At 40.7% G+C, this 19,661-nt stretch overlaps 1 protein-coding gene across 1 annotated transcript in view; it reads left to right on the forward strand.

Moving 5' to 3' along the window:
* The window catches only part of tdrd12 (tudor domain containing 12), a 47,796-nt gene extending 34,773 nt beyond the window's left edge, over positions 1-13,023 (forward strand). The window contains exons 23-31 of the mRNA XM_008304746.1: positions 675-882; positions 2,613-2,705; positions 2,841-3,007; positions 3,173-3,297; positions 7,088-7,169; positions 7,719-7,832; positions 9,145-9,298; positions 12,804-12,879; positions 12,953-13,023. Coding sequence (XP_008302968.1) covers positions 675-882; positions 2,613-2,705; positions 2,841-3,007; positions 3,173-3,297; positions 7,088-7,169; positions 7,719-7,832; positions 9,145-9,298; positions 12,804-12,879; positions 12,953-13,023 — 1,090 coding nt within the window. The remainder of the gene's footprint in view (positions 1-674; positions 883-2,612; positions 2,706-2,840; positions 3,008-3,172; positions 3,298-7,087; positions 7,170-7,718; positions 7,833-9,144; positions 9,299-12,803; positions 12,880-12,952) is intronic.
* The last annotated feature ends 6,638 nt before the right edge of the window (positions 13,024-19,661 follow it).

Here is a 19,661-nt window from a genome sequence, read left to right on the forward strand (position 1 = left end):
CCTAAACGCCTCACATTGCAGGCTGTGGTAGAGGCTGCTTGGGGGTTGTGGTTGAATATCAAAATTAGTTGAAAAGTTTAAATAAAGTGTTATAAAGTCAGATTTGTCCAAGATGAAACCAAGTAATTTTATCCACCTGTGCTGTTTTCTATGAGCGGAGAAAACAGGGCACATATATACGCGACAGTTTTTATGATCAGAGTGCATTAAAAAATTAAAAGACCACAGTTGATTGTTTTTATACAGTGGTTAGAAGCTAAAATCATGATTGTGATTAATAATAGCTAATTTTACAGCCCTACTACTGCTGTAGCTCACCGGCTAAATCTGTTCCAGCTGCACCTGCTCTCTGACCATCAGATGTCTGAGTCACCTCCAACTCTCTGTTGGTTGAAGAAGAAACATTAGTTCAACAGCTCATTTTGCGCATCAGGCAGAAACAGACTGAACGAGCCACGGAAGAAATAGAAGTCATATTTGCAAACGCAGTAGCTGCCTGTACTGCATAAAGCGAAAACAAAACTAGTAAATGATCATTGTTCACTCGCACCAGTGCGACCGCTTGACATTTTAACTTGCACACTATCAAAAACAGGTCACATATGCGACCAAAATAATCGCAGTCTGGAGCCCTTAAACCACAGTATATAACATGACTGTGTGCTCCCTGGCAGGGTGAAGATCCTCTCTCTGCCAGACAGAGATGACTGCCTATTTTTCAGCGTCTGTGCTGAGTTCATTGATGTGGGAAAGGAGGAGGAGGTCAGATCTCATCAGATCCTCCATCTGCCAGAGCAGTTTCAGTCCCTGCCTGGCCAGGCTGTGGAAATCATCATCTGCCGGGTCAAGCCAGTTGATGCTGAGAATAACTGGCATCCCAAGGTTTCCTTCCCACTTCTAGTTCTCTTTATTACTTTTCAATCTACCTTTTTAAGCTTTTTATTTGTTGGATTAAGTATAAACTCTTCTATCAAGTTTAACTACTTTCAGAAGATTGGTTATCTGAAATTAAACTAATACAAATGATAAATGTCTTTGGGTCTTTATAAACTGTTGACCATAGTGACAATTTAAGAACTGTAACCCCTTGGAAAATGTTTCTGAGACTTAAGTCTATTTGGGGTCTGTTTTAGGGAATCCTCAGACTTCAGCAGGAGTTCTCAAATATATAAGCGTCATTCTTTCAAAAAAAATAGTTACACACGGACAAAATTGTTGTTCCCCCTCGGTTAATGAAAGAAAAACCCACAATGGTCAGAGAAGTAACTTGAATCTGACAAAGATAATAAAAAAAAGATTCTATGAAAATTAACCAATGAAAATCAGACATTGCTTTTGAACCATGGTTTAACAGAATTATTTTAAAAAATAAACTCGTGAAACAGGCCTGAACAAAAATGATGGTACCCTTAACTTAATATTTTGTTGTACAACCTTTTGAGGCAATCACTGCAATCAAACGATTTCTGTAACTGTCACTGAGACTTGTGCACCTCTCAGCAGGTATTCTGGTCCACTCCTCATGAGCAGACTGCTCCAGTTGTCTCAGGTTTGAAGGGTGCCTTCTCTAGACGGCATGTTTCAGCTCCTTCCACAGATGTTCAATAGGATTTAGATCAGGGCTCATAGAAGGCCACTTCAGAATAGTCCAATGTTTTCCTCTGAGCCATTCTTGGGTGTTTTTAGCTGTATGTTTTGGGTCATTATTTTTTATGATTTGTTTTCAACAATGGTGTCCTCCTTGGTCGTCTCCCATGGAGTCTACTTTGGCTAAAACAACGACGGATGGTGCGATCTGACACTGATGTACCTTGACCTTGGAGTTCACCCTTAATGTCTTTAGAGGTTGTTCTGGGCTCTTTTGTTACCATTTGTATTATCAGTCTCTTTGATTGGTCATCAATTCTCCTCCTGCGGCCACATCCAGGGAGGTTGGCTACACTCCCATGAATCTTAAATTTCTGAATAATATGTGCAACTGTAGTCACAGGAACATCAAGCTGCTTGGAGATGGTCTTATAGCCTTTACCTTTAACATGCTTGTCTATAATGTTCTTTCTAATCTCCTGAGACAACTTTCTCCTTCGCTTCCTCTGGTCCATGTTTACCATGTCACCAAACAGCACAGTGACTACTTGTAACCCTATAAATAGGCTGACTGACTGATTAAAAGTTTGTAGACACCTGTGATGCTAATTAGAGGACACATCTTGATTGAACATGTCCCTATGGTCACATTATTTTCAGTCTTTTCTAGGGGCACCATCATTTTTGTCCAGGCCTGTTTCACGAGTTTATTTTTAAAAATAATTCTGTTGAACCACGGTTCAAAAGCAATGTCTGATTTTCATTGCTTATTTTTTATTGAATTTTTATTTATTATTACTTTTGTCAGATTCAAGTTATTTCTGTCATCGTTTTTCTTTCATTAACCGAGGGGTACCAACAAGTTTGTCCACGTGTGTAGGTCTAGTGTCTGTTGGATGTTACAGTCCAAACTAAACAACAATGGTTAACGTATTCCGTGTCCTTCCTGCTGGGGCGCAGATAGTTTAATTGTGAACAAAACAGTTTTGTGGCGGTCATGTTAATGGACACTTGTGGTCCTGCAGGTCACCAGAGCGATCAGCCAAAAGATCCGAGGCCTGCAGCATCGAGGCAGAGCAGTTCTCAGTCTGGGAAACACCGTTTTTGTTGATCCTATGGTAAGATCAGTCATCCCTCATACTGTTACTTTCATCCAAAAATTGACTCAATTGACAGATTACAAAGTTTCCTAAATCAGCACTCTCCTTTTTACAATTTGAGGCATGATTTTTTATTTTATTTTTTCCCCCAAGGTTCGGGTCACCCAGGTGCCAGGTATGAAAACTCTCATAAACGAATACAGCATCCAGTCTGAGATCCAGAACACAGGGATGGGAATCGGCAACCCTGAGCATCTGGACCTGCTGAGGGCACTGTGTCAAGAGGCTGGATTCTGCAAGGAGGCAAAACACACCTCTAGGTAAGTAAAGAACTTATTCAATTTCAATTCAATTTAATTTTATTTATATAGCGTGAATTCACAACATATGTCATCTCACGGCCTTAACATAGTACGATGAAGACCTTACAAATTTAAGGCAGTATGTGAGACAGTACCTGCAATATATTTTAATTGTGTTTGCAGACAGGGGGATGGTTTGCCATCCCTGGAGACCAGGGTCAAAACTGAGGAAAATATTATGGCTGAAGCTTTCAGAGTTGCTGAGGTCAAGAAGCTTGCTGCTCAAGAACTCCCTCACTTTAAGCCATGTGAACCACTTAGTCCAACATCTTCATCAGACCAGTCCCTGGTCCATTCACCACCATCACCTGAAGTCCACCTGGTCCCAGGCCCTGATCAGAAATCCCAGTTAAACAGCCAAGCTGAAAATGGACAGAGAAATACTCACCCTGCCAATAGGAAGTCAGCCGGGCAGATGGACAGGTTGGTGTTTTTACTGAGGAGCTCTGTTTTTTTAAAGCTTCAAGTAGGTCTTGCAAAAAACGGAAAAAAACACATTACAGACATTGAGACACACTGAATATTCGTCGTATATCACTGATTGTGGTTTCTTAAAAGCCTTTAATAGTACAATCAGGAGTCTGTAGGTGAAAAGAAACTTACCTGCAGTACTTTATTCGTACTGAGTAAGTACAGTCATTCTAAATGTTACGTCACAAAATGTTTTTGGTGCTTAACAAAAAAGAAAAGAGGACAGAAGTATAGAGAGAAAAGATGCAAAAAAATATACCAAATATTTAATCAGTCAATCAGAGTCACAGTGTGTCTAATTTTAGTATGTTGATCCAACTGGTGAACTAAAGAGAAATTGTGATTTTCATACACAGGAACAAAGATGGAGGAGAGTTTTGCCCAACAACCAGCCTGGCTACCTTTCAGACCCCCTTGGAAAATGGTAAAATCAAGATCTTTCTACAGATTTCCTCCTCATGCAGTAGAATTTTAGTAAGATTTGTAGATAGACACCAAGAGGCATTCTGTCATTATATTGCCCATTGCATATAAAAAGAAAGACAGACAGAATGCCTTTGTTGTCACTGTATTTTATACAGTGAAATTAAGAGTGCTGCTCCAGTTGACGCATTATAAGCAAAGTACAAAAAGACAATATACAACAATGGAAGGTATTTTACAAATATAAATGTATACAAATGTTACAATTACAAATTTCAGGGGAAGCATGTTTTTTTCCCCACATTGATGAATGTTATTGCACAGCTATGTCACATATTTTAGTGTATTTATGGGGATCAGTTGTGGTTATGTCTTCTGTTTAGTATGGTGACAGCTCTGGGAAGAAAGTCTCTAAGTCTGTTTGTACAGGCTTTAAGTGACCTGTAGCGCCTGCCAGAGGGCAACAGGTGAAACATGTGGTGTCTGGGGTGGGAAGAGTCCTTAGTGATGCTACTAGCTCTGCTATGATAGCAAGAGCTAGCAATGTCCTCTAGGCAGGGCAGAGAGCAGCCAGTGATCCTTTGGGCTCTGCTGATCAGCCTCTGTAGAGCTCTCCTGTCTACTGCAAAAGTCCATGACCAGTTCCTTTGTTTTTATGGCGTTCAGTGTGAGGTTGTTCACTGAACACCACGCTGACAGTCTCGTGACCTTGTCTCTATAAACGGACTGATCTCCTCCTGAGATGAGCCCGACAACTGTGGTGTCATCAGCAAACTTCATCATGTTGTTCGAAAGAGATGGGTTGGAGTGCAGTTGTGTGTACAGCGAGTACAACAGTGGACTCAGTACACAACCTTGTGGAGAACCAGTGCTGAATTTGAGGATGGGGGAGAGGTGGATTAGAGGTGAGGTGGGCTGACAGACTGTGGGCGGTTTGTCAAAGTCCTTAATCCAGCTGCAGATGGGGATGGAGGGGCCTAGGTGAGAAAGTTTCTCATCCAGAATGTCCAGGATGATAGTATTGAAGGTTGAGCTAAAGTCTATGAATAGCATCCTTGCATAGCTTCCCTCGTGTTCCAGGTGGCTTAGTGCGGTGTATAGAGCTATGGTGATAGCATCTTTAGTGAATCGGTTTGCCCTGTAGGCAAACTGATGTGGGTTGAAGGTGGGGGGCAGGCCGATCCTGATGTGCTGTGAAACTAGTTTCTCCAAACACCTCATGATCATAGGTGTAAGTGCAGCTGGCCTGTAATCATTTAGGCTGTCTATGGCTGTCTTGTTGGAGATGGGGATGATGGTGGATTGTTTGAGGCAGGATGGGATGATGGCTTGTGCCAGGGAAAGAATTAATATTTTTATGAAGACCCCAATCAGCTGATTAGCGCAAGAGAGTACTTTTCCCTGTACTCCGTCTGGGCCGGCAGCTTTTCAGGAGTTTACTGTCCTTAACACACGTCTCACTTCATGTTCTTGAAGAGTGAGTGTGTCAGTGCTGTAGGCTGGTGGGTGAGGTGTGATTGTTGACGGCCATACAGCCTCAAAACGGGCAAATAAATAATTTAGTTCCTCTGCCAGCGAGCCATCGGCGTCAACAGTCACGGGGCTGCTGCCTTTGTAATCTGTGATGTGCTGAATTCCCTGCCACATCTTCCTTGGATCATTTGCAGTGAAGTGTTCCTCGATTCTCCTCTTGTAGGCCGTATTGGCATCCTTGATGCTTTGCCTCATTCCTGACCAGTCCAAGACCTGGCTGCGCTGGACAGGGCCCTGTCCCCTGACCTGAAGGGAGTGTTGTGGATCTTGAGGAGAGTCTGGACCTCACTGGTCATTCAGGGTTTTTGGTTGGGGAAAACCCGGATCCGTTTGTTAACAGTGACAGTCTCAACACAGTTTTTGATGTAGGAAAGTATAGTGTCTGTACATTCCTGGAGGTTGTGATGTTCAAATAAGACCATAGATGGCTCCCTCAGGCCACAGATTGCTCCCTCAGGCCTCAGGCCAAAAGATAGTCATACTGTGTGTGATTATGCATTGTTGAATTCGAGGTCAAGGTTACTTTATTCATACCGATGGGTAGATTTGTTTTACACAAAAAAAAAACAAATGATAGCGTTCGGCAGTGTGTAACAAAAATATACACACTGACAAAAAGACAAGACAAAAACATGCTTAGTATTCCGCCATTCGTCGATATAACATCTAAGAACTGCTGTGATTAGTCAGCATAATCGATGAGGGTGAAAAAACGTCATCAGTATTTTTATTTCGCGCATGCTTTTTTTTTTTTTTTTTTATTTCCCCTTTACTCCAATTCACTATAAAAAAGTATCCCTGTGGGATTGCTGCATCATGACGTTTGTCGTTTTTGGCGCCAGTCATTGGTCAGCTGCAGTCAGGGCCACAGTTTCAGACAATGGCAGCAGCAGCAAAGGCCGACACGGTTCAATGTTAGTAGAAGTTTCCAAAGAGCTTTCTACATTTGGGAGTTCTTGAACACTTGAAAAGAAAAAAAACAGGAGCTATTAAGTGCAGAGCCACTTTACATCGGTTTGCTTCTCTCCTGCTATCTGTGGACAAACAAGCACAGATATCTGGGTTTTAATACAGCCTGATTCCCAATAAAACTGTACTTACATATTGGTGTGTTTCTGTTGTCAGACAATGGAACAAGTATGAAAAATGACTGAAACACAGCCAGTTGAGATTTCATGTTAACCACCAGTCGCTTACAGACTGCTGCTCCTGACTCACCAAACAGCTGCTGTGCTGTGAATTTGGCTGTAGTTTTACAGAATTTGAAGCTGCTACCAAAATCAGAGAACAATTACACAATCAGGAGAAAGAGAGTTGCCATGGCTGCTCTGTGCTTGTAAAAATATTCACCACATCTATGTTGTACTTTGTTTAACATTAAGGCCACACTTTGTCACATCACTGCGTTCAGGGGCTGAACAGAAACTTGGATTTCTTTTCAAGTTACACTTCTGACTTAAATATTAAACCTTGATTTTAGTTTTCTTAAATCATGTCAGTTCAACGCTACAATTTTGAACATCAAAATACAGACATTTGTTTCCATTTCATGCTGAGCTGCATTTTCTCATATGTATAGAAATATGTATATATATGTAAATGTTTTCACAGGTGTGCCTGAAGGTGCTGACCAAAGCAACAGGCAGCAGGTCATCAGCCCTGATGGAGCAGACTGTGATGACTTGACTAAAAGGTGAAAAAAGCTAAAAGAGAACTCCTTCTTTCTACAACTTCTGTAGTTACAAAATGAAGACAATGTTCTGCTTAAACATTGTGGAGGAAAACTGAAGGTAGTGTTACCTTGTGCAACCTACAGTAGATGATCCAGAATATAAAAGATAAGCTTCACTATTTAGTGTAGGGCTGAAACGATTCCTCAAGTAATTCGATGACTAAAATGCCTTGAGGCTTCGTTCAATCCATTATATACTATACTAAACATACATGATACAACGCGGCTGTCTTCCTATGTTCTGCCCAGACGGTTATTTTTGTTGCACAGCGTGCTCACTTCTGCTTTTGATGCTGTAGTGTACAGCCAGGCGCAGTATGCAAAATGGAGCTAAAGGGATTTAATGATTTATTTTTTTTCATCATTACTCAATTAATTGCCAGAATAGTCAATAGAATACTTGATTATTAAAATAATCGATAGCTGCAGCCCTAATTAAGTGTCTGTTTCTAAAAAGACAAAATCTATTATTGGTTTGTCCAGTGTCTTTGTTTTGTCTTTGTATTTCAGTTTCCACCCTCAGGTCCGCTGGTATCAAACATCCGACTGTGTGATTCTAACCGTAAAGCTGATGAACCCAGACAATCAACGCTGTGATTTCTACCCTGACCGAGTCATTTACAGGTCTGTCTTCCCCAGATCACTAGTGACCGTGCACTTGCTGTTCAACACATGCAGCTTTTTATCCAGAACACTGTACACTGGTGGTAGTGGATACATGTTTAGCATGGCCAGCCTGTGTGTGACTTAAACGAACATAAGCATATGAGGGATAAAAATACTTGTTTATGTTTTGAGGGCCAGTGTCATATCAATGCAATACATCAAACATAATTATAGTTTACAGTTTAAGATTATGTTCGGAAACTTAATCCACAAAGTCCATTACTTTCCTTTGTAAGACACTGGTTGCTTAAGTTATTCTGTACTCTGTTCCTCCTGAATAATAAAGCTCAAAATTTAATCAAATCCATGACACAGTATTGCACACGTTAGTGCAGATAACTATAAATTTAGCTAGAGTTACTGTGAAGCATGAGCACAAATAAAAATTGATTTACATCAGTTAATTATGTAAAAATGGTTGTTATTGATTTTTACTGCTGTTCTCTTGCAGTTACAGCATGGCTTTGAATGTTTTTTTTCACAGACTTCATTATTTCACCCTGTGATAACATGTTGTAAAATCGCTTTTTGTGTCACATTTTTATATTACAACAGACGGATGTTGTTGTGCTCTCACATTCAAAAGACATCACCACATTACCAGTCGTCTTTTGTTTGCAAGCTTATGTGACATTAGTGTTTCATTTGTAAAATCCAAATCCTTATCATTAATGTGCCCTGAAAACAGTACAGTAGATGTTAGCTTTCTGTGTTCAATCAATTAATCAATCAGTGGCTACCATCTGGTTTTGTTTTTTCATCCTTTCTTGTGGGTTTTTAAAGCTTTGGAGTTCATATACCTTAAGTACTCCATTGTAGTTGTTTGATCATTTGTTAGCATTTGACTGATGTTAAATTAATGCTATTTGAAGACATTATCTCAGGCCAGGGAAACACTGATCTGCACATTCAACATTTCCTAGAACAAGTGTTCGTTGTAGCGCAGGGTCCATTGTGTACATACACAGACATGAAGATGGCCATTGGGACCATCTGATTTCAGGCTGGTTGACCAAATAAAAAAATGTAAGGGACGCTACATGTTGGTGGCCTCAGATCTGTCACTCCAATGAATTCCACTTCTCACCTGCCTGACGACATGAGAAAGGTCATCCTGAGGAGAGGTGAGGACAGACTGAGGTGTGCCTGAGAGTGGAACTAAATTTCATGACAGTAAATTTACCAGCTCTGTTTGCATTATAGTTGAGGACAAAACAGAAACCTGTCCATTATTCAGAGCATTAATGGTCTCTTCGTTGATTGTGTTCAGTGGCAGAGTAAACGGTCGGTCCTACAGAGTCGACATGGAGCTTCACCAAAATATTGCAGCAGACTGTTGCTGTTTGAAAATGAATTCCAACGAGCCAGTTCTCATACTGGTCAAACAACAGCAGGGATACTGGGAAAGACTCGTCAGGAACAAGGTACTGAAGTAACTTTTTCTAACTATCAACAGCAAAAGGAAATGAGTTTCACATTGACCATAAAGAATAATTATGATTTCTTTATATAGGTGCTGTATTTGACATTCACAACCACTAGATGCTGCTAGAGCACCAGCTTCTCACATTAAATCAAACGGGCTTGTCTCCCACACCTTCCCCCTCCCTTCATGTTTCATTTACAAGCGGAGAGGTTGTGTACATGAGAGGCCACCAAATCTATTCCAGCCACAGTACAGTACATTACAGCGGTAACTAGCTGTTGGCTCCGGATGGCACATGCCACAATATGTAGTGGGAGGTCACTCTCATTGTCTAGCGTCATGTTTACAGGCGCAGGGAAGGCCAGCAGTTTTGAAAGGGCGGGACTCTCATGCAATAAGATGCACGCACGGCAAACCAGCTACTAAAACATAGAACACAGAAGCTCAGATTACAAATCACAGAGAGATAGGGTTGGATATCACAAAATGGCTTCAATTTAGAACCACGAGGTGTGTCAGAAAAGTTCTAGGACTGGTGTCACAAAAGATATATCTCAAACCCAGACTACAAACTATGAGTTTTCCCCTTCAAAGTAATCACCCTAGAGTATATAACTGGGATCTCAGCTCTCTGCAGCTATTGAACTTTTTTCCACATGCTTTTGTATACATATCCTCTGTTTCATATCATCAAGCAATGAGCACAGAGCAACGAACAAACCTGAAGTTTCTGGTCCAGTTGAGGAAAACTCCGTCAGAAACACTGGGATTGCTGCAGAAAGTGTACAGAGATGAGATTATGTCATGCTCATGTGCTTTTGAGCGGTGCAAGAGACTTAAAGAGGGACACTCGGATGCAGAAGACGACCCCAGGAGAGGAAGGCCTTCAACGAGCAGGCTGAGGCCGACATTGAGCACGTCAGGCAGAAGATGCATGGCAATCGTCGGTTGACCCTTAGACTGATCACAGATGAGCTGGGCATGAACTAGGACAACGTCTGGAAGATTATCACTGAAGATTTGGGCATGCGGAAAGTCTGCACAAAGATGGTGCCGAACTGCTGAACGATGACCAGAAGGGCCAATGCATGCAAGTGTGTCAGGACATCCTCGAACGTCTTGAAACCGAACCAGACTTGCTCGGGAGAGTCATCACCAGTGATGAGTGATAGATCTTCGAGTACCACCCAGAGACCAAAGGCCAGCGCCTTCAATGGAAGAGTCCGACGTCACCAAGGCTGAAGAAAGTAAGACAGTCGAAGTCCAAAATCAAAGTCGTGTTGATCGCATTCTTCGATGTGAGAGGCATCGTCCACTGCGAGTTCTTGCCATAGGGCCAGACGATCAACCAGCACGTCTACAACGAGATCCTGCAGCGTTTGCTTCGTTCAGTGCGTAAGAAGAGGCCAGAGTTGTGGCAGGACAAGTCGTGGCTTCTTCACCATGACAACACACCTGCTCACAATGCCCTGAGCATCCGACAGTTCCTGGCTGAGAAGAACATCTCCGTGCTGGAGCAACATCCCTACTCACCCCACCTGGCTCCGTAGGATTGTTTCGTCTTCCCCAAGCTCAAGGGGTCATCCAGGGGACCGGTTTTGAAGATGTGAACAACGTCAAGATTGCTGTGACGACAGAGCTGTGGAAGATCCCAGAAGAATCCTTCCCGGAGTGCATCGCAGCGAGGCAGGGAAGGCCGGGAAAGTGTGGTAGACTCCTGGAGGATTACTTAGAAGGGGAAAACTTGTAGTTTGTAGTTTGGATTTGAAATATGTATTTTGTGACACCAGTTCTGAAACTTTTCTGACACACCTCGTAGTTTCAGAACTCTGATTCGCAAGGAATCAATAAGCAATTCTAATTTTGGTTCTGCTTGTCAGTTGCCAAATATATTTCACTCATGCTAGTGCATAAACCTTCTGTATATTGCCGCTATCTGTCTGCACTGTTCGCCATGCAAACTGAATGTCAGCATTTCATCCCATCTCCTAATGCATTTGTTTTAATAAATTGGGAGTATAGCATTATCCTTAGTTAAACTACTCATCTGCTGCCGAGTTCCCCTAGTAACACCAAGTGTGTGATTGTAATCACCTGGTGCTGCTACTTCCCTCACACACCAGGATGGATGAGGCTTGTTCCAGGTGAACTCCGCCTCGCCTTGAAACTGGTTTATTAGAATGTTCTCAGAGTGATTTTTGAGGTCCAGTTGTTTTACTTATGACAGGGAAGCTTTTAAAACTGCTATGCAGGTGATCTGTGATCCCTGTAAATGGTTTAATCTCCATTTTTGCATAAATTCTCATGTAAATCAGCAATGGATCATTTTACTGTAGTAGTGACCTTAACCACCTGAAACTCAAAGAATCTGAATTGACAACCCTTAAGAACAGGAACCGTCAAGCAGAACTGGAATCCAAATGGTCAAAATTCAAACAATTTCCAAACCTACACAGAGGAAGTACGAGTTCATTCTCGACTAACGACACCAAGACTCCACTATACAACTGTTTTGCATGGCAAATAGTTGTTTGCTGCCATATTAAGAAGATGAAGCTTTATTGTCATTGTACAAGAGACACAACGAAATTTCATTTGGCATCATCTTTGTAGCAGCTAATATGGTCACAGTCTAAGAGAAAAAGTCAAAAGGTGATATAACTAATAAAATGGCAATAAAATATAAAATAAATACTCTTTTAAAAGTGCAAACAAGCATTTGTTAGAATGAGTTTGTAAACTGGGAGTGTCATGGTTCCTGCAGCAGTCTCTTCACAGCCACGGGGAAAATAAGCCGTGTTTTAGACTGTTGGTACGGCTCTCATGACTCATGAGTCTGCCAGTGGGGAGGGTGGTAAATGGAGAGTGTCCTGGGTGGGCGGGCTCATTCTGGATCTTTGTGGCCCCTCGGAAGAGACGACTCAAGTAGATCTCCAAGTGTGGGAGCCATCTTGATGACCCACTGAAGTTGTTTCCTCTCTGATGCCATGCAGCTGCCGTACCACACTGTACATCCATAGGACAGGACACTCTCTAGTGTGTAGCGGTAACAGTTTTCAGCAGAGGTGGAGAGAGTTTGTTCCTCCTCAACATTCTGAGAGAGAAGAGATGCTGCTGGGCCTTTCTGACAATGTGGGTGGTGTTCACAGTCCAGCCCAGATCCTCTGAGATGTGCAGTCCGAGAAACTTAAAGTTCGTGACCCGCTCCACTTGCTCCCTACTGATGCCCAGGCCTGAGTACAATGTGGTTCTTGACTTCTGAAGGTCAATGATGATTTCTTTTGTCTTTGTGGTGTTGAGGCTGAGGTGGTTGTCGCTGCACCAGGCTACCAGTTCTTGGACCACGTATTAATATGTAATGTACCATACTAATGCTACATTATTGTTAAAAACCTTGTATATTAGAACTTCAAGTAGTGAAAGATGTTTTTATTGAGGTAAAAAAAAAAAAAAACTAAGCAAAAACGTAATGACAAATTTAATAGATTTTTTTTTTTCCACAGAATATGTTTGTCAGCTATGATATGGAGCATGTTGACAATGATGATGAGGGAGATGATGGAGACAAAACACCAAATGGTAAGATGCTTAAAAACATGAGAGAGAAAAATTTCCACCTGCATTGTACTGACGTGTGCACTTTTTGTTTTAGGTCTGTTTGTGGAAAACACGGGAGAAGATAACTGGTATGTGATTTCGGAGAGCAGCAGTGACAGTGACTGAAGATTAGAGACAGACCCTTCGAAAAACTCCTCCCTGATGTTCGACAACACTTCTGTCACCATCATCAGGGCCACAAGGTTCCTAACTACTAAAGGTTCTGTGACCTTTCACTTTTGTAGTGCTAAAGCTTGTGCAGTTAGGAAAAGCCACCAACTAGTGCTCAGCATACTGATCTAATTTGTTGCTAATATAGTCAAAATGTTGCTTTTTAGATTGTCTCACATCTTTCCTTATAGAAACCTATTTTTGAAGACCTCTCTCCATTTTTCTCTCATGGTATCCAAAGTTTTGTTTCTTTTTTGTCCTAAAGATTTCTTAGTGATTAGCAAACAACTGGCTGCGTTACACCTTCTTGTACTCCATTCATCACAGCAGTGTGTAATGTAGCCTGTGCATCACCTTCTGATGACACTGTGCAGCCTGGTTTAGTACCTCAGTTAATGGAATCCAATCTAATTTGCATTTGTTCTTCTAAAATTGTTTGGCAATATTTCTAAAATCTGTGTCTAATTCACTTTACAATTAGAAACATGGCTCCTCATGGCTTTGTGGTTACCCTGCCATCACTTGCTTTTGTGTAACCTGAGACAGACCTCTTATCTGGGCAGGTTTTTCCAGGAGTTTGTCCCGATTGGCTAATGAGTCTTTGCCCACATTCTAAACCGCATATTTTTTCTTGTACTTTAAGTATGTACAACAGCTGCCCTCATAAAGCACATACTGTTTCATGCAATATTCAGATAACTGGGACACACTAATTTGTCCTTACAATGCGCCTTAAAGTCTGACTATTGCAGTCTGCCTTGCAAAATGAGCTGTCATCTGTCTGTGGCTCTCAGTGGCTCAAGCCTCTTTATAGTCACGTGCGATACCATGATGGATGTGACTCAAGTGAAGAGGATTGGGTCAGAATGGTCAGAAACGCATGCAGGCTTACATACTGCAAAATCTGACTGGATGTAGTTGGACATCCAGATGTTTTTAGCATCCTACATTTGACATACCCTGTATTGAGACGTACGAAACATTTTTCTGGCATAATATTTAGGAATGAAGTATGGATATTGAAATATAGCTAATGACTCTATATAAGGATGGACAACCTCTCAATGACCTCACACACAGGTTTCCTACAGAGTGGTTCTAAAGCTCAGTCTGTTGGCCCCAGTCGTGTCTGTCTTGGCAGCGTCTGACTCCTCTTAACTCCCAGCTGATCCAAAAATGAGCAATGCAGTGTGACTGGAGCTTAAGGAGATTATGCAAACATCTCTGGGCCATGGACTGTCTACTGACAGCATCCGCTTCTCACCAAAAGCAGCCACGTCCTTAATTAGCGTGACTTTAGGCCCTAATACAATTTAAATAGGTGGATTATATATAGTGCTGCTGTGAACAACTGTTTTTCGATTAATTATTCTACTGACTATTTCACCAATTAATTTATCTTAATTATTAATTTTCCTCCAGAAAAGCAAAAAGTTAATTTTATTCTGCCAAACTGTCATTGTATAAATCAGCACAGTATGAAATGTAAACAAAGGTTTATATAGTAACGTGCAAAACTGTAGAGTTTAACTGGCAGATCCAACATGATAGAAAAACAAAAAAGAAGGTACATTATTTACATCAGCAGTGTGACTCTAAAAGGAATCCAAGTTTCTATTAAACCCTTTAAAAAGTGAAAATGATCAGTTTGTATATTAATAAAGTGCAACATGGTCATGGTGGATAATTTACAAGCAGGCAGTTGCTCTATGACTTTACTAGTACTTCAAATTTAAATTTAGTCAAATTCACCCAACAGCCAGCATCTTTAACTCAAGTTTATTAATTTGTCAGACAACATTTTGTTTATCCAAACACAATTTTAGCAGCTTACTTAATAATCTGTCTTAGTGAGCTGTGCTTCTGTTACTGTTTGACACTCTTTCTTTTGTCTGACAACAAAATCAGAAAAAATGTAAGTGAGAGCAGCTTTATTGGGAGTCGTGCTGTATTTGAATACAGTGTATGTGCGCACAAGAAGCAGGAGAGAAGCAAACGGATACAGTGCAGTGCCTCCTGTGTGTTTGTCTTCTGGTGCTGGTGCTTTTTGCTGTGCTGCTGTAATATGCAACTCAGCACAGTGTACAGGTTAGTTAGTTGTGTCAGAAAAGTTTCAGAACTGGTGTCAAAAGATATATTTCAAATCCAAAGTACAAACTACCAGTTTTCTCCTTCGAAGTAATCCTTCTGGAGTCTGACACACTTTCCCAGCCTTCTCTGCCACGCCGCCATGCACTTCTGGAAGGAATCTTCTGGGATCCTGCCACAACTTTCACCTCTTCTCACGCACTGAACGACGCAAACACGGCAGGATCTCTTTGTAGACGTGCTGGTTGATGGTCTGAAGGGGAAAACTCCTAGTTTCGGTTTGAAATATATCTTTTGTGACCCCAGTCCTGGAACTTTTCTGAAACACCTCGTACACAAGTTAAAAGTGGCCATGCTGAAACTTTGGCTATATTTACATGTAAAATGATTACTTAAAGTTATAAGCAACACAGTGTCTCATTAACCAATTGGGATGTTCCCCTGAACCATCCCAGTCACTTGATTTTGTGTCAGAGCTGCAAACACACACAAAAAAAAAAACAGGCAGTGAAAACAAACAAGCTGATGGCGTAACAACAAAACCAACCATAAACTTGGTCAGTCCAAAAGAAGCAGAGGAAATTGTATGCAAAAACACAGATTATTAAGAAAAGAAAAGACCAAATATTTTGTTTGCAAGTGAGAAGTTTTACTTTTGCTATTACTTTTTTTGCTTCACTGAGTTTGTTATTTAGAAAGTTTTGCTTGATTAGGAAGTAGGATTCCATACAAACGTCTTCAAACTGTTGGGACGCGTTCTTCATGAAGCAAAGCAAATAATACATCATTTTTGCTTACCACATAATTCTATGTGTTATTTCATAGCTTTGTTGTTGACGGTTTTGTTCTACAACAATAAACTCCTACAATAGTGCTTTTAGGTGAGGTTCTTTTTGTTGTGAAAGTCTCAGGATTGAAGGTGCTGAACACTCTACAAGCTGTAGATACCCATTAGAGGAAAAGGAGTGATCTTAGGCTCTATAAATATAATTGGACGTAACCTTTAGAAAGGACTTTGGGTGAGGCTCTTACGAAACTTCTGCAGTCTCATTGAGCTGAACTGAGTTCTTTGAGAGTTTTTTTGGAAGGATGCCTTGTTGTAGTAGTCAGGTAGGTCTTCCAGGATTCAGGTGCATTCTGGGACTCGCCATCGTTCATGCTTACAGGTTTTGTTCTAAATATCAGTTTTTAGGAATTCTAGCACATAGGTTTTTCTGTGCCACTTTTATACCTGTGTCCGACTGCCCCCACTTCTCAACTCTGTATAGCCATGATTCCTTTCCTCAGCTCCTCTCATCATGTCTTAGTCCCTCCTACAACGTAGGGACTCAGGGCTGCTGTTTTAAAGCGGAGCCAATAAAATATGACGTGTGGCACAGCTGTGTTACCTATCTCAAGAATATGTAGTTATTTTGATTAAATTGACAGTGTGGCATAATAACCTATAACCCGTACATCCAAGTCTGCAGATGTCCACGCATACCGGTTGTATGTAGCCCAAATTTTGTGTCTGCACTGCAAGCGTCTATAACTGGCCTGTGTCTTTGGACAATTCTAATGTCTTTGGACACCGGCCAGTTGTATACACATATGAAAACTGTCATGGTAAAGAATGGGAGTCAGCTTGCAGTAATGGGTTTTATCTTTATCTTTGAGATTCAAGAATGTTTTTCTGTCGAGCAATTTGATCTAGTTCGGTACATCCTCTCTGTTTAAGGTGCTAAACGAAAAAAGGTTGTGTACTCTCTTCAGACACTATATACAAATGACAAGGATGGGTTATTCATTAAGGGAATGACATTGTTAGTGGCATAGAGAATTTAGCTTGGTTAAGAGTTTGGGATGGACCTCTGTCTCCTCTGCGATCTACAGTGGGATCAGTTAAGACATAGCTATGTGGTGGTATTATGGTCCTGATGACCACTACCGTTTTCTAGACAGCACCTTTAAAAATAGGGTTACAAACTGCTTTGCAAAAATCTATTAAAAACAAGAAAAAGAAAAGATATAGCATTTATGATCTGTACAATACAGAGCAGAAGTTAGAGTGACACAACATGTAAAGACTGGAATTTGTACTTGTCTAGCTGGTGGATTGTAACATTTTGAAAGTGTCGTAAAGTTTATGAGCTGGTGGTAAAAAGCAAAGAGTTACGTTTGTTGGAGGTTCTCGCTCTGATTTGATGACATTTATGTTTGTAGGAGTGTTAAGTAGATAATCAAGTGTACAGCGTTATTTGTATTATTTACAAACAACTTGCATGTTTTTTATAAAGTAGACTTGGAATTCTCCTCACCTGAGTTTATACTGATGATAAAACCTAAATATCTGTGCAGTTGCAGGTGCTGTTTTTCACAGTAAAATGGTTTTCTTCGTTAAAGATGATAGATTCTGGCTCTGATGTTCTTGTTCTTTATTTGTAGAGAAGAGTTGGTTTTGTATGTTTGTGTTTGTCACCAGTGAGTGTGTTACTTCTAGTGTTTCTACCCAGCTGAAAAAATATTCACTCTAATGACTTTTGAGTTATTGTTGTACAAAGTGTTGTATAGTTTCACAGTAGAAACTTTTTCAAGTGAAGATGCAGTTTCTTGTCACATTAAACAACTATACAGGAAGTACCCGCTAAAACTTTTGGACACAACTACAATTTTAAGAGATTTTCTTTATTTGAACTATTTTCTGCAGTGTAGAACAAAACTGAAGACTTTGGAAGCATGACATTAGACATATGGAATTATGTGGTATGCAAAAAGATGTAAACAAAGGAAAAACTAAAGATGCTCTTGCAACAGCTTTGAGGCTTTTTCCAGCAGTTATGAAGGAGATCCGACACAGGCTGAGCACTTTCACTCTGTGCTCCATCTCATCCCAAACCATGTACGCTGGGTTTAGTTGGCTTGCTGTGGAGGTTCTAATGTGGCCTGTCATCAGCCTCCTTCCTGGTCAAACAACCCTTACACAGCCTGGAGCTTTGGAGCTGTGTTTTTTTTTTTCTCACTGTATGCTGCTAAACTAACTATGGTCCCACTCAATGCAAAACAAATATCAGATAGTGTGTTGCTGCAGAGTCTTGTGATAGCCATGCTGGTTTGGTGCCGAATTTTCAGTACATTTAGGAAATGAATACAATTTCCACACGTATTCATTTTAACATGCATAACTCCTAAGTTATGCATGTATCTGCAGTGATACTTTACAGGCTCTCTTTTGCTATGGAAACTCTGGGCTGACAGTTTAGCTTGAACAGGAAGAAACTTCAACTTTTGGAAACGATGATAGACACCTATGTTCACTTTTGGTTGAACCTGCTGTTACTGTGTTTGTTTTGTTTTTGAAAGAAGACAGACATCAACCTGGACTACCAGTGGTTGTGTGTAGTAGATAATGAATTAGGCAAAGGTCGTTACACAAAGCAGCAGTAGGCATGCACTGATTCAAGTGTGACATCATCCTTTCTAAAACTCTCCAGGCTGCATGTCCACACAGATACTCACAAATTGGAATTTTAAAATTATTTGCCCAACAAAATGCAAAACGATTCATATCCGTGGCAAATTTTGATTTATAGTGAAGTAGTATATATATATGACCAATAGGTTTCTTCTGGCTGGAAATGGCAAGTAGCAAAAAAAGTGGAAGGCATTGTGTTGGAGGCATCAATGTTAAACTTTAGCTCATGGTGTTTTTTGACTTCTCAGGGCTACACTTAGAGACAGACAACCAAGCACACTCACATTCACACCTACAGAAAATTTAGAATCACCGATTAACCTCAACATGTTTCTGGGCTGTGGGAGGAAACCGGAGTACCCGGAGAGAACCCACACTGCACGGGCAGAACATGGAGACTCCACGCAGAAAGATCCCAGGTGTCCTAACCGGGTCGAACCAGAGATCTTCTGCTGTGAGGAAACTCCACCACACCATTTATTACTCATCTATCAATCACTTGATGACTATTGTTTTGAAAATGCTACATTACATTTGTTATTAATTCTACTGCACATGATTTTGACAGGACGAGAACAAATATTTAGCTTGGAAGCCAGGTATAGGAAGCTTTAAGAAGACCTACAGCTCATTGTAACAGATGTGTAAAATGTAAAAAGTTAAAGAATGGAACTCCTTTGTACTTGCTTTAGACGTTTGTTTTCAGGTGACTTGTGTGGTTATGGTTTGGATTAAACAGAGGGACTGAGAATTACATTTTGGGTTTGCTGCTCCATCTGGGTGTTTTCATATAAATATACATACCTTTAACACAGCTGAGTGTGTTTTGCTTTTCTTGTTCTGTAATCATTTGCTAAGCATTGCTTTGTAAGTTCAATAAAACAAAGACATCGTTTGTTCAGTTAATCTGAATGTGTTGGCTGTTTGTTGAGTGCCCTACAGGAGTATTTACTGTATTCACTCACAGAAGTAGAGTGTAAAATATCTCCTTTACATGTGAACGTCCTGCATTCACAGGTCACTTAAATAAAACCGTATCAGCAGAATATCCTAA

Source organism: Stegastes partitus, unplaced genomic scaffold (genome assembly GCF_000690725.1).
Source record: "Stegastes partitus isolate 25-593 unplaced genomic scaffold, Stegastes_partitus-1.0.2 Scaffold2310, whole genome shotgun sequence".
Classification (NCBI taxonomy): Eukaryota; Metazoa; Chordata; class Actinopteri; family Pomacentridae; genus Stegastes; species Stegastes partitus.